General features: G+C 37.4%; 1 protein-coding gene across 4 annotated transcripts in view; it reads right to left on the reverse strand.

Annotated features, from left to right (window-relative positions):
* The window catches only part of LOC126473411 (TATA element modulatory factor), a 173,300-nt gene that overhangs the window by 102,282 nt on the left and 54,716 nt on the right, over positions 1-16,302 (reverse strand). For 3 of the 4 annotated variants that reach the window (XM_050100435.1, XM_050100434.1, XM_050100433.1), the window contains exons 5-8: positions 11,259-11,518; positions 5,520-5,621; positions 3,664-3,821; positions 3,188-3,267 (exon numbers count right to left, since the gene is read on the reverse strand). In XM_050100435.1, the coding sequence (XP_049956392.1) occupies positions 3,188-3,267; positions 3,664-3,821; positions 5,520-5,621; positions 11,259-11,518 (600 nt within the window). The remainder of the gene's footprint in view (positions 1-3,187; positions 3,268-3,663; positions 3,822-5,519; positions 5,622-11,258; positions 11,519-16,302) is intronic. The other variant, XM_050100436.1, reaches the window with a different exon arrangement.

The raw sequence follows: 16,302 nt of genomic DNA on the forward strand, positions 1-16,302 counted from the left end.
TAGACTTTTAGATAGGAAGACATACATGCAGAAAAGATTGTTACTTTGCAATTTACGGGAAATGTATGTTATCTATAAGAATATAAATGGTCCAGAAATAGGGTTCTCAAAGTTTTGTGAACTTAGACCCAAATGGTGTGTAACAGTAGGATCAGCTGGAATGCATGCAGTTTGCGTCTGTGCAATTCACCAAAATGTTAAGCTTATGCTTAACGGAGCTGGTATACGTGAAAATTATAAGGAGATTCTCAGCAAGGCAGTTTGCAGTTTGAACTCTAAACAGTGCATGCTACATCGCTGTGAAAGGTGTCCTGGGCCCGAAGCTATAGCATCTGAAATTGCCAGCTATTTCCTAGATCATGAGCCACAGGAAGTTATTGTGTTTAAGCAATGGATACATACCGATCGGGCCACACTGGACACGAAGCAAATGGTAGTGGATGAATTTATTGAAGATGTAAAAAAATAAAATATGGAGTCTGTCATGCCATCATTACATTGCCAAGCATCAAAGCTTGCATCTTAAAAGACCTTAAATGTCATCTGAAAGACGAAGAGCTTGTTGTCCTAATGGATTTTGCAGAAAATTATTCTTTTATCATTCAGGATGCTGTGCAAGGCTTCCACTGGGACAATAGTCAAGCAACAATTCATCCATTTGTTATCTACTTTCGTCAAAATGAGAAAGTAGAATCTTTAAGTTTTTGCATTATCAGTGATTGTTTGCGGCATGACACTATTACAGTCATGTTTTTATCAAGGAGCTCATCAAATATATAAAAGCACGGTTTGAACAGATATCCCACATTCATTATTTCAGTGATGGCTCCAGTGCTCAATACAAAAATTCAAGAATTTCCTAAATTTGTGTTATCACAAGTGTGATTTTGGAATGAAAGTCGAATGGAATTTTTTTGCTACTAGTCATGGGAAATCACCTTGTGATGGGATTGGAGGTACAACAAAGCGGTTAGCAGCAAGAGCAAGCTTGCAACGGCCATTTAATGGACAAATTCTTACTCCCCTAGATCTGTTTCACTTCTGCTCTGAAAACATTAATGGAATTAAATTTGTTTTCGTCAGTAAAGATGAAATTGAAAAAAATATTGTGTCACAAGAAGAGAGGTTTAAACTTGGACAAACTGTAGCAGGCACTAGAGAAAGTCATCACTTTTTACCTATTGGTGAAACAACAATTCAGGTCAGCAGAGCTTCACATGATTGTTCATCTTTTCTAGCTAAAATGGGTCACAGTAACGAAGGAGGCACATTAATGTCTGCTCTCCAACCAGGACAATATGTTGCATGGCATCTATGAAAATGTGTGGTGGACTGGAAATATCTGTGAGCCCTCCACAGAGCAAAGGGATGCATTAATAAACTTTATGCACCCACATGGTCCAGCAAATTCATTTTATTGGCCACCAAGAAGTGACAAGTGCTGGGTTCCGGAACACCACATTATTGCAGTTATTCCAGCTCCATCAGTAAATTCGTCTGGCCGGCAATACACCATTCCTCTTGATATTCATCAGAAAATTAATGTAGCATAACAAAAATTGAAATAGGTTAGAGGAAACAATCTAAGGAACCCAAGAGTGCCTTCTAATTTTACACAGGGCACTTAAATAATTTTACTATCAGGCTTGGGAACCTGTGTAAAGAAACCCTTATCAGACTTGGGATCCTGTGGTAAAGAAACCCACCCATGGCTGTTGTTGCTAAGCTATCGGGCGTGGCCCCTATGGCAATGGGAATGCTGGTTTTCTCAGGTGAAATGAAACTAGCAGTGGTTAAGCCACCGTGGACCATAGCAACTCATTTATACACTTCTTTTCCATCAGTAAGCTGGTGTTGTTCATTAAACAGGCAACTAATAATTAGATGATTATGCAAATAAATTTTACGATTTACATTCATTCTTAATAATAATTTTGTGTGTGTGTGTGTGTGTGTGTGTGTGTGTGTGTGTGTGTGTGTGTGTGTGGGTGTGTGTGTGTGTGTGAGAGAGAGAGAGAGAGAGAGAGAGAGAGAGAGAGAGAGAGAGAGAGAGAGTGGGGGTGGGGGGGGGAGGTGACAATTAAGAAATAACATTGTTTCTATTTTTATTCTTTTGCTATTTGGACTTAAGCTAGGTCCTATTCATCAGGACTTCTTATTTCACTTATCCCAGACATTAATAAACATGTATAAGGCAAAATAAAAGATTTCAGGTATAATTTGAGTGCCAGAAAAATGTGTTCAAACTTCCAGTGCGCCTCTTTGATGATGCTACTTTTTAGGGCCTTATATGCTTGTATTTCAAAATCAAATCCACTTTTTTAGATAGTTTAGAATATGCTCTTTCTAATGGCCATAGTTTAGAAGAGTTTGGAGAAAACACTTTTTTGAAAAATTTGACTAAAAATATCCACATTTAGCACTTTTTGATAAATCATCAACTTTACCCTAGATTTGTGAAATAATGGAAAGCAATAGGAGAATGAAATTTCATATTCTAAGTCCTTGTGTTGGTGAGTTACGGTGTGCAAAGTTTCATGTACATCCCACAATTACTTTTGGAGATATAAAAAACTAAAGTTCGCATTTTTTTTAAAAACAGCTATTTTTTTGCCCAACTTTGCTTCAAATTATCTATACGAAAATTGCTCAGAAATCCTTATTTTACTTTAAAGAACTCTAAAAGTTGTATAAGATGGCCAAGTTTTGTTTCTTTAATGCAAATACTTACAGAGATATCTCATCTCAAAGTTGCTGAAAATTCAAGGACGCACTATAGAAAGCTCTGCTATGGTCTTAAACAAGTGACTGTATCTCCGAAAGTATTGAATTTCTGAAACTGAAACTTTACCAGTGTTCATTGAGAACATGTGTGAATGTTCATACAAAATTTCATCAAAATCCATGAGGGTCATGTGGGAGCCTCTAGACCACTTGGCATGGAATGACCCTTGTGAGACAAATGCATGGTATCTTTGAGCTAAATTAGCTTTAATGTGAGTGTACTTCTCACTTCCTGACTTTTTATTTACATTAATTCCATCTAGTATTGAACAAGTTGGGAAGTTTTTTCGAAGTATTATGAAAATTTTTGGTACAAATTTAATGTAAACAGGAAATCAGCACAAACTGAAACATATTAATATAACCCTTATAATGTACTACAAATTAATGTACATATACTCACCTTTAACAGTTTCTCCACCTCCTGGCAGTGACTGTCATCGGAACCTCCACTAGAAGTCTCAGAAAGTTCCCGCTGGTGGCCTGTTTATCATTAAAAGTGTTATCTTTTTTGCACACAAGAGAAATATATATGATGGTCTTAAGGAAAGAAAACAAAAGCTAAGTCAGAGCACTAACACTACAAACAAAGGTTTTTTAGCAAGCGTTCAAAAGCTTTTGTAGTCATCTTGGTAAGATTTGTGGAATTTATCACACTTATTATCTGGAATAATATACATTAATTGAAACAGCTGAAAACAATGCTCATCCAACAAAAACTGATGACTTTACTAAAATAATACCTTACATATAGAAATCTCTGTCTGTCTGTCACACACACACACACACACACACACACACACACACACACAGACAGACAGATAACACCTTAGGGTAGACCTGGAGTATGTACTACAGATGATTAATAATCCTGCTCACCTTTTGTTTTTGGAATTACTGAAAACTTGCTCTCTGACCCATGTGAACTCGAACATTCATGTTCAGCAACTGCTAGGGCTAGTTTTCCTCTTGTGGCTCGCTGTAACAGTTTTGCTGGACTATGACGGGAGTGTGTGCTGCTGCTGTCTCCATTTGGACTATGTAACAAATAAGAGTACTGTCAGCATAAACTTGATTACTCACTTATGGATGATATTGCAACACATCACAAAAAAGGACAAAAGTTATTACCACATATGACATAAATAATATTTTATCACACTCTTTATGGGATTTCCTATTTGAAAAATACTTTATTAAGAGTTACATTGGGTAGAGGATGAGGGAGGCACAAATAAGTATTTTTTTTCTATTTTCATGAGCTGGATGCCAAATATTAACACTGTCGTCCAAATGTTACCACTTACCAGCCACACAATGACAATTCTATAATAGCAAAATCTGCAGTTAATCTAAATCATCCCATGACACATTGGCTCAGAACAGACTGCATAACTAATTTTAAAACATGTGGTAGCAGGAGGTTACAATGAGAATAAAGTGGGAGATGATTTACAATAGATTTACATTAGAAAAAGTTTATGAACCTCTATAACACCACGTACCTCAGATAATGTGCTTCTGTATATAATCATACCTTATTTATCAGATTATAAAATGACATTGAATATAAATTCCCTATTCTGAAGAGGCTTCTTGAGAACATTCTTATTGTAAGCAAATTATAATGAATTAATTGATTTATGACATCTTAATATTCACCAAAAAGTTAGCACTACTTATCGTAAACTTATTTCAGTTATTGGTTGCCTAAATTGTGACGATAGTGGGAAAAAATAAAATAAGTAACATTAACCGAACTTTCCATCAGTGCTTGAGAGAACTTGACAATAATAGCAAAAAGGAAACACTTTTCTGACATTCTACAATTGTAATTAATGTCATCACAAACAAGTTTCTGACTCATTAGGCCATCATCAAGTGCCAACTGAACGTCGCAATCACAGATTTAATAACATGCAACTTACTGAGCTACTAGTGATACAAATAAAGATTGTTTAAAAAGAAGATAAGTATATATTTTCATATTATAAAGGAAATTGTTATATTTTAAAAACGAATAATACCATTGATTTTTACTATTGCAATCTAACATTTTCATAAATAAAACTTATTTAATGAGGGGGTATTGTGTTTAGGCTTCCAAAAACTAACTGTGTTGCCTGTGTATCAACCAAGTATGTCCAGTAGTGTCATCTTTGTTTTTCTTAACAGTGTGTAAAGTGTCACAATGTACATCATGTGGATGGTTTTCAGCTAAAAGACATTCCACAGATGTTGAATCTGCCTTTTGGATTCACTACAGACTTCTTAAGCAACCTCAGTCACTATAAGTCTTTACTTTGTTTATAAATAAGATATATTCCGTGAATACAATGGAAAATCCAGGATGGAATGTAACAATATTAGAGAAGGAAAGTTGCTACTCACCATATAGCGGAGATGCTCAGTTGCGATAGGCACAACAAAAGATTCACACAATTGTAGCTTTCGGCCATTGAGGCCTTTGTCAGCGATAGACACAAGTACACACACACTCATGCAAACGCAACTTGCACACACGTCTGCAGTCTCTGACAACTGAAACCACTGTGTGTGTATGTGTGTGTGTGTGTGTGCGCGCATGTGGGTGGGTATTGCTGACAAAGGCCTTAATGGCCAAAAGCTTTCTGTAGTGCCTATTGCGACTCAGCATCTCTGCTGTATGGTGAGTAGCAACTTTTCTTCTCTAATATTGATATATTATGTAAATACTTTTGATAAAGTTTACTCACCTAGAAATAATTTCTATATCAGATGAAGTTGTGGTTTCTAGTTCATCTCCAGATGTATGGCCACTTGTCTGCTCTGACTCTACTTTCACAAGATCAGATCTGCTGAAAATGATGATATGAATTATATTTTATAAAGATGCAAAGGTCATTAACTATGAGCCAAGATCCAAAGTAATACAGTGTAACAGAGAGATGTCCTGAACTTCGAAATGAGGGTTAAGAGGTCTTAAACTCAAAAACTGTAGTCAGATCAATTCAGGAAAATAAAATCAAACTATTAAAATGTTCATGAAGTAAATATTTATCAAGCCACAGATTGATGCATGAGCTTAATAAATTGCCAGTCCTTATTTTACAAACTCACATCCCACATGACCTGTTCTATTCATGACTAAAACTATATACTGATGAGCCAAAACATAATGACCACCTGCTTAATTAGTCTATTGTTCTGCAGACTTGGTAACAATTCAGCAGCAGTGCTGCAGGGTGTGGATTGTACAAGTCCTTGGTATGTTTCCAGAGGTGTGTGGCACCAGATGTCTACAAACAAGTAATCCAATTCCCATAAATTACGGGCCCGTGGTGGTGTACCAGATACATTCCATCTGGTGCCTGGTAGTGAACCAGATACATTCCATCTGGTGCCTCATAGTGTACCAGATACATACATACAGATGATGATGATGATGATGATGATGATGATGATGATGATGACTTCTAAGGTTTGTTTACAATATTCTCCAAAAACACACATATATCAGTTTTTTTTTTTTTTTTTTTACATTTTTACACAATAATCAAATTTAAATTCTAGCACTGTGCTTCCTAATGCATTACTTTAGTCTCATTGTGAGCAGAATATGTCACAGCCAACATCACACAACGTTCATACTTCAACAGTCTCTGATATGCACAGTAGCTTGCTATATGCGTCTTTCCACAGTACAGTGTGCAAACCTTTCAACTTTGTCATCACAAGTGGTTAAACGTTTAGCTTGTTGCATCAAGGTCATCAATAGAAGAGGAAATTACACATTTTAACACAGAAATAGCAAGGTAAATATATAACATATAGTACAATAAACACACACAAAATAAATGTTGCTTATACTTGCAATATATATAATGACATTAATTTAATGATTTTTAATATCTTTGCAGATAGATTGATCATAATGTGCAGTGTTTGCTAAGTGTCCAGACAAACTTAAAATCGTTCTAAGGTTAGTGTTTCTGAAATTAACTGTTTATTCGACATCATTGTTAAGAGCGTCTTTTCTCGTAATCCACATTCATTCCATGCTTTACATAAAATGTTTTGTTTTTTACATTGCTCCTTTTCTTGCAGAGTGATACAATTCCTGAGACAACTTTTATTTTTGGATGCTGTACTAGGCAGGTGGGTTGTCATCGTGTTACTGAGAACATTTCACCCTCTAATGTCCACACTACTTTTCACACCCATAGTATTCACTCATTTATATTTACTTTTGCAACTTGCCGTAGCCCTGCACGTTTCACTGTACACTACATTGAACTTCAACGTTCGAATTTATCACAGTTTATGGTATCTTAAAACATTCCTGTCATTATTTATACAATTTTGTTCATTGTTTTTTTATCATTCTAAACATTCTACTATACATTTGTTTATGCAGCAATTCTATGTTTCTTTTATGTCACCATATAATTTCTTCTTTTTTTTAATTACTAGTGAAGCCTGAAAGGAAAGATTAGGCACAGCACAAACCACACAACACCACGGGAGCTCATGTGCATATCTATGAATCAAATATTACAGTTTAAGTAAGAATTAAAATTACTCTAAATCGGGATACAAGCTACAATACTTGATGTATTTGTGGACCCTAATCTGTTTTCCAATTTTGTGTAATGATTTTGTACTTCTACATCACTTGTCTGCTTTAGTTTGACATTTTACATTATATTCTGAAAGTCTGTGGTTTCATTCTGGGTTTTGAAATGTAGTTCATTTCTAGGTATGATTTCTGTTTGTGCTCAGTCTTCTGTCATAACTGTTACACTGTAAATTCCTGAGTGAGTGGCATAACCTTCATTATGCAGCATAATAAATTAAATAAATTGTTTAACATAAGGACATCATTTAAATCATAATAAAGTTTTCTTCTTCACCATCCCTTCTTTCTTCTTAGCTGCTGACCTGAAATAAAATATCTTAGACAATTTTGTATATTCGTAAGCTGTAGAGATGGTGTTGTGCTTTACATTTGTGGTTTGTGATTCAATTACCTGCATGTCTCTTTAATGACTTTGTTTATGCTTTTATATGAAACTGATGTGAATCTCTATGATGGTATAATCCAACTATTTTATTTGTTCTAGGATTCTGCAACAAATACAAACCAGCTTGTGGAATGCAAGCAGTCATGTATGGACTTTCACAAAGGAGTGCCCAGTTAGTGTTACGTCGCTTCAATGGACAAGATTTTGGGTGAATATTCAAAAGTAGCTGCACACCTATTGTAAATTTCTGAGTTTGTTTTATAGTTTCGTCCAATTCATGTTTTCTGATTCTGGCATTATTTGCTAGAATAATCAATACATTTCGTATCTTGTTATCATAGGTTTCCAGTTGTCCAGGAATCTTCGGAGGTAGATCACAAAAGTCTTTAGTTTCCTTTACATCTAACATTATATCTTTAGGTGTAGAGTCATATACTGGCAAATTATTGTAAACTCCCTCGAAAAGAGACAAATAGTTCACCTGTTTGGAATGATTCCCTGACATGTAAGATCACATAAAACAATTTAGTTTCCTGAAGACCCTTTCACATTGATTAGACTGAGGGCTACATCCTGAGATAAGGACAATTTTGATGTCATTATTTTCCAAAATCTACCTCCACTTATAATTGTCCGAGAGGATGGTGACAGGTTTGCCAATGCTAGGTATATAATCTCTTCTTACCTGTTTAATGATTGTATTGGCTATTGTGCATTTTACGGTATACAGTTTCACATATTTTGAGAAAAGGTCATACAGAGTGAGTACATACTTGACACCGCCTCTACGTCCAGGATACTGTCCACCTATGTCTGTTGCTACAATTTCTTTAAGTTTACTGGGAATAATAGGATTCTCAGGATTTGCCTTTTGACAAATAGTACATGTTTGGAAAATTTTGTGAATCTTCCTACACACATTTGTGAAATAACAGAAAGTGTTTAGTTTCTGTATACATTTCTTTGTTCCATAGTGTCCCAAAGTAAAATATATATGCCAGATTAGATTTGCTTCTGATTCTTGTGGAATATAGAATGCTTGAAGAGGCCTGCACAAGATAGACTAGTGTAGCAAGCTGCATCAAACCAGTATGAAGACCGCAAAAAAATTTGTGTTCCACACATTTGGGTTTGAAGAAATTTTTATATATTTGGTAATATGTCATAAAGGATTTGACATTTTTAAGCCTTGGGTTAACGGCCAAAGATTTAATGTATAGACTATCCAATAAGTATGCTTGATGCACCGCATACTGAAACAATTAGACATTTCATGTTCTAAATGGAATCAAAGGATGGTAATGATGGAACTGATATTTAAATTTGTAAGACTTTATCCCCCGAGAAATGTGAATGCCAATGTGATGGTTAAGGAGCATTCTGACGATTATGTTGAGAATGTGATTAAGCCCAAATGCCTTCAGACATACAAAAGGCCACAACAAAAGGCATGGAAACAATTTCTTAGAGGCAAAAGAAGTATGCCAAATTCAGATGTATAATTGTTGTCCAATTTCCAATCTGGTTGAAACAATACAGTGTACAATAGGTCACCTACGTCATGCCTATTCTGGTCAGTAATGTGAGGTTTTACAAAGTGCTACTTGAATGGGAACAAGACAAAATTTTTAGTGGCTCTAGAAAGCAAATAGAAATTTAGTAAGTGCAAAATTGAAAGAAATGTCATGCCAGGATGGTCAGGTCCATCACTTATAATGTGGTTGACTATTTCAATAAGAAATTATTTGAAATCAGTCAAGTTTTTGGAAAAGTGAATTATACATTACTACAAAGTTGAAGCTGTGAATGAAAACTACAAAGTTGAAGCTGTGTATGAAAACTCAGAGAAGCTCTTTTGTCCCCAAGACAAGGAAAATACTACACCATATCATCATAGTGAAGGCTACAATGTATTGGAAAAAGACTGGACTGACGAACCTGAAGATTGGACTGTATTAAACAGAACATTACATTATTTTTCTTGAAGTGTCACAGAATGGCATAGGTACTGTCAATCATAATTTTCAAGTGACTGCTGTTCAGTGCCGGATATAGAAAAACCTCAAGGAGGGGGAGCTAAAGATATCTTGAGCTGACTTACGCATCAATAGTTTCCTGTACCTAACTCTTATTACGAGTTAGGAATGGAAACTATTGTTATGTTATTAGTAAAAATATTGTTATGCGTCTTGTAACAATATTTTTACTGACAAATTACTATGAACTACTATTATTAATACTTCACAATCAACTGATCACTCTCATTCTTGACTAATCTTTACACTTGCACTTGCTACAACTTGGACGTTTTACTTATTCATTCTTCCATCTTATTATTTCTGCTGAATGTAAACTAGCTTCCTATTCGTTGAATACTCCGTATTTATAATGCTACATATTGAAGGTTCTCTGTACAAGAAAACAGTACAATATTCATGACTTTTCTCGAACAAATGCCAGATGGAATAACGTATCGAGATCACAAGCTACCTATGAGCCATGAAACGAATAAAATACGATAACGCGGACGTGCCTGCTACACAGGAAACTACAACTACTTGATAACTCAATTCAGTCAAGTCGACTGACAAAAGAAATGAATGAACATCGTGTGGGCTGACTGGCGGGGGCGGCACGGGTGGCAATATGGGCGGCCCTACAAGGGGGGGGGGGGGCGCCCAGTGCCCCCCCCTCCCCAATACATATCCACCACTGGTGCTATTGGTAGTGTCAGCAATAGTGTAAGAATGTTTTGTGTGAGCTGTTGATATAAGCAGAAGGCACTTGAGCAGAAAAAGCAACCATTGAAACTGAACGTGCTTACACAAATGTGAGAGTACAATTGTTCCAAGCAATGCAAGAGCCACAGAAGAAGAAATCCTACGTCTTGTGCACATGCACAGTATAAACAATGCAGATGTATGGCTTTGAGGTTATGTGTTAATACGTATGTGAATGGTCTGACTTGTGGGGGAATGTGGTGCCCATGCTGGTGCCAGTGTAAGCAGCTTGAAACACCTGTCTCAGCTGGGCATACGGCAGAATGTCACACATCAAAAATAGGCAGATTAACACTTCCTTTGGTCAGCCACTCCCAACTGTGGTCTTGAATACATCAACCTGTCATCATAATGGAGGTATATGACAGTAATGATCTACACCAACAAGTACATCCACCTCAACGTCATCCCATTATCATTTTCATAATTTTAAAATCCTTCATTTCCTCATATCTTAGTTGAAATGTGAGTCTGGTTTGGCTATAGCATGTTTCCTTAATAATAACTGTATTTGACTCCTCTTCTTATAAATTTTCTAAGAAATAAAAAAGCCAGTATATGAATTTTCATAAAAAAACTGAGTTACATAATGCATGCTAAACTCACACACTCACAAACTAAATATATCAGATAATTGGTAAAATAAATATTGAAGACAGATTTAAACTAACAAAGCTTTCAGGTGCCCTACCTTTCTGATGATATAGGGGACTGGTCACGAGTAACAAGTGATGTTCTGTTTTCCTCTTCACCCATAGCATCAGCTAGCATAGTTTTAACATAATAAGAACTGGATTGCTGTTGTGTTATGGGTGCTGATGGTGTGCTTTCCTCAATGCTGCTATCCATCAATGTGGCGTCACCGCTGCTATCTGTGCTCATAAGTGTTCGGCTGTCTGACAATGTGGATCCACTTGAGCCATCTTCAGCTGCCGAGGTAGCTTCTACCACCTGCAGATTATTCAATGTTTGTTATGGCACACTACATATTATGAAATACACACATAAAAAAAAGTTTTGCATCACCTCGGTTCCGAGAGTTCTGCAACCTGTACAGAAAATTGGAACAGAGATCAACATAAACATCATTTCCACCCTTTTTATTATTTATGAAAACCACGCACTGCATCTTGTACCACCATATAGCGAGATATTCAGAGTTGGTGGTCCAGAGTGCTGTACACACTGGTACCTCTAATATCTAGCAGCACATCCTCTTGCATTGATGCATGCCTGTATTTTTCGTGGCATACTATCCACAAGTTCATCAAGGCGCTGTTGGTCCAGATTGTCCCACTCCTCAATGGCGATTCGGTGTACATCCCTCAGAGTAGTTGGTGGGTCACATAGCCCTTAAACAGCCCTTTTCAATCTATCCCAGACATGTTCGATAGGGTTCATGTCTGGAGAACATGCTGGCCATTCTAGTCAAGCAATGTCATTATCCTGAAGGAAGTCATTCACAAGATGTGCACGATGGGGGCACGAACTGTCCTCCATGAAGAGAAATGCCTCACTAATACGATTCTGATATGGTTGCACTATCAGTCGGAAAATGGGATTTACGTACTGTACAGCTGTTACGGTGCCTTCCATGACCACTAACGGCATACATCAGCCCAACATAATGCCACCCCAAAACAGAAGGAAAGTCCACCTTGATGCACTCACTGAACAATGTGTCTGAGGCATTCAGCCTCACCGGGGTGCCTCTGAACAAGTCTCCAACGATTGTCAGGTTGAAGGCATATGCAACACTCATCGATGAAGAGAACGTGATGTCAATCCTGAGCGGTCCATCTGGCATTTTTTGGGCACATCTGTACTGCACTGCATGTTGTCGTGGTTGCAAAGATCGACCTCGCCATGGATGTCAGGAGTGAAGTTGCATATCACGCTTCCTATTGCGCACAGTTTGAGTTATAACACGATGTCTTGTGGCTGCATGAAAAGCCTTATTCAAAATGGTGGCGTTGCTGTCCAGGTTTCTCTGAGCTATAATACGTAGGTAGCGGTCATCCACTGCAATAGCAGCCCTTGGACGGCATGAGCAAGGCATGTCATCGACAGTTCCTGTCTCTCTGTATCTCCTCCAGGTCCGAACAATATCGCTTTGGTTCATTCCAAGATGCCTGGACACTTCCCTTATTGAGAGCCCTTCCTGGCACAAAGTAACAATGCAGCACGATCGAACTGTGGTATTGACTGCCTAGGCATGGTTGAACTAAAGAAACCACAAGCCGTGTACATCCTTCCTGGTGGAATGACTGGAACTGATCGGCTGTTGGACACCCTCTGTCTAATAGGTGCTGCTCATGCATGGTTGTTTACATCTTTGGGTGGGTTTAGTGATATCTCTGAACAGTCAAAGGGACTGTGTCTGTGATACAATATCCACAGTCAACATCTATCTTCAGGAGTTCTGGGAACTGGAGTGATGCAAAACTTTTTTTGATGTGTGTAGTTGTTCTGTTCAAGTATTCACTCGAACTTAATCAATTGTATACCTTTATTTACCATTTCTTAGCAGTAAAGAGAATGTTTCTTTTCCAATGTAAGCATTCTTTTACATTTATTGTCAATTTCTTGGCTTGTATCTCAAGTTTCCTCATTCATCCACGTCACTGCCAAAAAAATGTTCTTTAATACATGTTTTAGTGACTCTCCAATTTCTTTGCTTGTATGAAAACACATCACACGTAACACAAGCAGGAATCAAGGATACAAAACCCTAACTACAGTGAATTGAGAAAAACTGAATCCGGTAGAATATGCCTGACAAGTTCTTACTACCCGAGCAGTGAATATGCAAGTCTTTATTGGTATATAATCGTGTGATTCCTTTGGTGAAGGGCACCCTATAACAAAGTCTTACTGCCACTGACTGAAATATCAATCTTCTGTTGTTAGCACCAATGTACAACTTATTAATAACCCTTTCAACTGAACACCACACGTTGCTTCTAAACTCTGCAATAAAAAGTATAAAAATTAGTTGTTCTGGTGAATTAAACAGAATCCCACAATGCTCACCAACTACACCTACTTCTCTCAGCAGATAAAATGTCCAGTCTCTTGTCCTTTGCCACTTCACAGATAACCTGCTTGGAAACAATTAATCAGATGAGTAATAACACATCAAGTGGACAAAGAGGCATGTGACTGAAGCAACCTATTCTCTCACTAGAGAAAGAATGATATTTACCACACAGGATGCAAAGAAGTTCGTTGGTATTTAACAACTGCTTTTGCATCTCTCAGATGGGGAAAAAAAACCTCAAAAGGAATACAGAGAAAAACATAGTAAGATAATATACTGAAGTTCCATTATTTAACACTGAACTCCAAAAATTCTCATTTTTACTACAGTCGAAACTGTCATTACGATGTTAAAGGACCTGGCAGTTTATGGCCATTATAGCCAATTTGCTTTGTTCTTTGATAAAAATTTTGTATCTGAAAATTTTAGGCTGGAAGAGAGGTAATTCTTCAAAGAGTAGCAGAAATACAGTATATATATGGTATTTACATTACAGTATTTGTGGGAAGGGGATGAAGAGGAATTTTTCTTATATTTATACAGCACCCACAGCTATAATATGCCAGGGAAATGTAAAACCCTTTAATAAGTCAACAAATAAATAGTAACAAAGTAAACTGTTCAATAATGTTGAACACAGTCCTGGATAATGAATGAGAGAAAATATTGCGCATGTTTAAAACTTGCTGTGAATGCTGTATCGTATAATGGTCATGCATGAGAAAACTTTGTTCCAGTTACTTTATTACAAAAATTAATCAACAATACCAATATGAAAAGACAGTAGTCTACACGCAAATTACATGAAGGTCTACATTTTCTCCTAAGTTTTTGTTTAAAATGTTGTACAAATGTGATGCACTGTACCTAACACATCGAAAATATCTAACACACACAATGACAAAACATCAATAATGAATACACTGTTATTATACTTCCATGCCTTGAAAAAACAATACATACTGGAATTTAATTTTCTAGTTTTCTACAACTACAGTAAAGACAGCGTTGTTTAGTTTTATAACAAGTTGCCTGAAACTTAAAACGCAGTTCAGTATGCATACCACAATATACTGTTCTATTGAGGGTTACCAGTTATCTTTGACTGCTTTTTGCATTTAAGATGTGCATACACATCTTGCATTTGACAATACATTTGTTTTAAGGCCCGATTTGAAACCAACGATCTACAGAAAACAAGAATTTGTAAATAAGCATTACATTGTTGTCAGTAATCCCCAAATACGTAACAAACAAAAATGAACATTGGACGTTATAATCAATTTAGAATTACTTCTCTGAATATGTAATAAAAATATGTCATTTTATACAATTAGCCACAATAAGCACTCATGTACTAAGCAATTTTTAAATATAACGTTTACATAGAATTTGTACGGGACCATTAGATTTTGCTGGTGTAGTCAATTTGTTGTCAAAAGCTATGTTGCTATAAATGGTGACTATGTTTGGAGTTGTTTGTAAATTTTATACTCGCACAATATGATTGGTTGGTTGGTTTAAAAGAGAAAGGGGGGGGGGGAGGGGGGGGGGGAGGTGGGAAGGGACCAAACTGCAAGGTCATCAGTCCCTTGTTCTGGTAGAAGAATGACACAAGGGAAAGATGAAAAGAAAGGAGAAGTACAGCACAATAACAGGAGAAAGGAAGAAACATAAGAACGACAGGAGGACAAACAAGAGACCAGATGACCAAGGTTGGCCGACCACGAGAATAAAATGGAAAAGCCAGCCACTCTGCGACACATTAAAACATCCACTCTAAAAGCATCAGAGTTGAAAACACAAAGGGACAAAGGACATGCGCTAAAACTTATATAGAATGACAAAACCCACTGTCACGTATAAAACGTAAAACTAAATTAACCAATGAGGTGTTGTCAGCTAAAACTAATAGCAACGAGTCCAGTAAATGGCAACGAGTCCAGTAACTGAAGAGTCCATCACAGGGCAGCCAAAGATGGACAGCTCACCAAGATATGGGCCACTGCGAGCCAGGTGCCACACTGATACTGAGGTGGGTTATCACAGCACAGGAAGTAGCTGTGTGTCACTCAAGTGTGGCCAATGAGGAGCCGGCAGAGAACCACAGAGTCCCTGCGAGAGGCCTGCATGGAGGACTGCCACACATTCATAGCTTCCTTAGTGGCAAGCACTTTGTTGTGTGTGCTGAGGTTATGCCATTTCGTTTCCCAAAGCCGCAAAACCTTGTGGCGTAGTACTGAACGCAGGTCAGTTGCAGAGAAGCCGATCTCCGTAAGCGGTTTCCGCATAGCCTGTTGGCAAGTTCGTTGTTTGGGATTCCAACATGACCTGGAGACCAGATAAACACCACTGAACGACTGGACCATTCCAGGGCATAGATGGGATCCTGGATGGTCGCTACCAAAGGATGACGAGGGTAGCTTGTAGGCTGCTCAAGGAGTCAGTACATAGAAGAAACTACTCCCCATGCCTTGAGCAGATGTGCCAAGAGCACGAGGTATAGCCACCAGCGCTGCAGTGAAAACACTGCAGCCATTCGCAAGGAATGCTGTTCAATATGTCCTCCATGGACATACGCAAAGCCGACGTGACCATCAGCCACTGAGCCGCTGGTGTAATCACTTTGTGGCCTCGGTACATGTCAAGAATAGAGAGGAAGTGGCAGCAGAAAGCTGCAGGGCTAACTGAGTCC

The sequence above is a fragment of the Schistocerca serialis genome, chromosome 4 (genome assembly GCF_023864345.2).
Source record: "Schistocerca serialis cubense isolate TAMUIC-IGC-003099 chromosome 4, iqSchSeri2.2, whole genome shotgun sequence".
NCBI lineage: Eukaryota > Metazoa > Arthropoda > Insecta > Orthoptera > Acrididae > Schistocerca > Schistocerca serialis.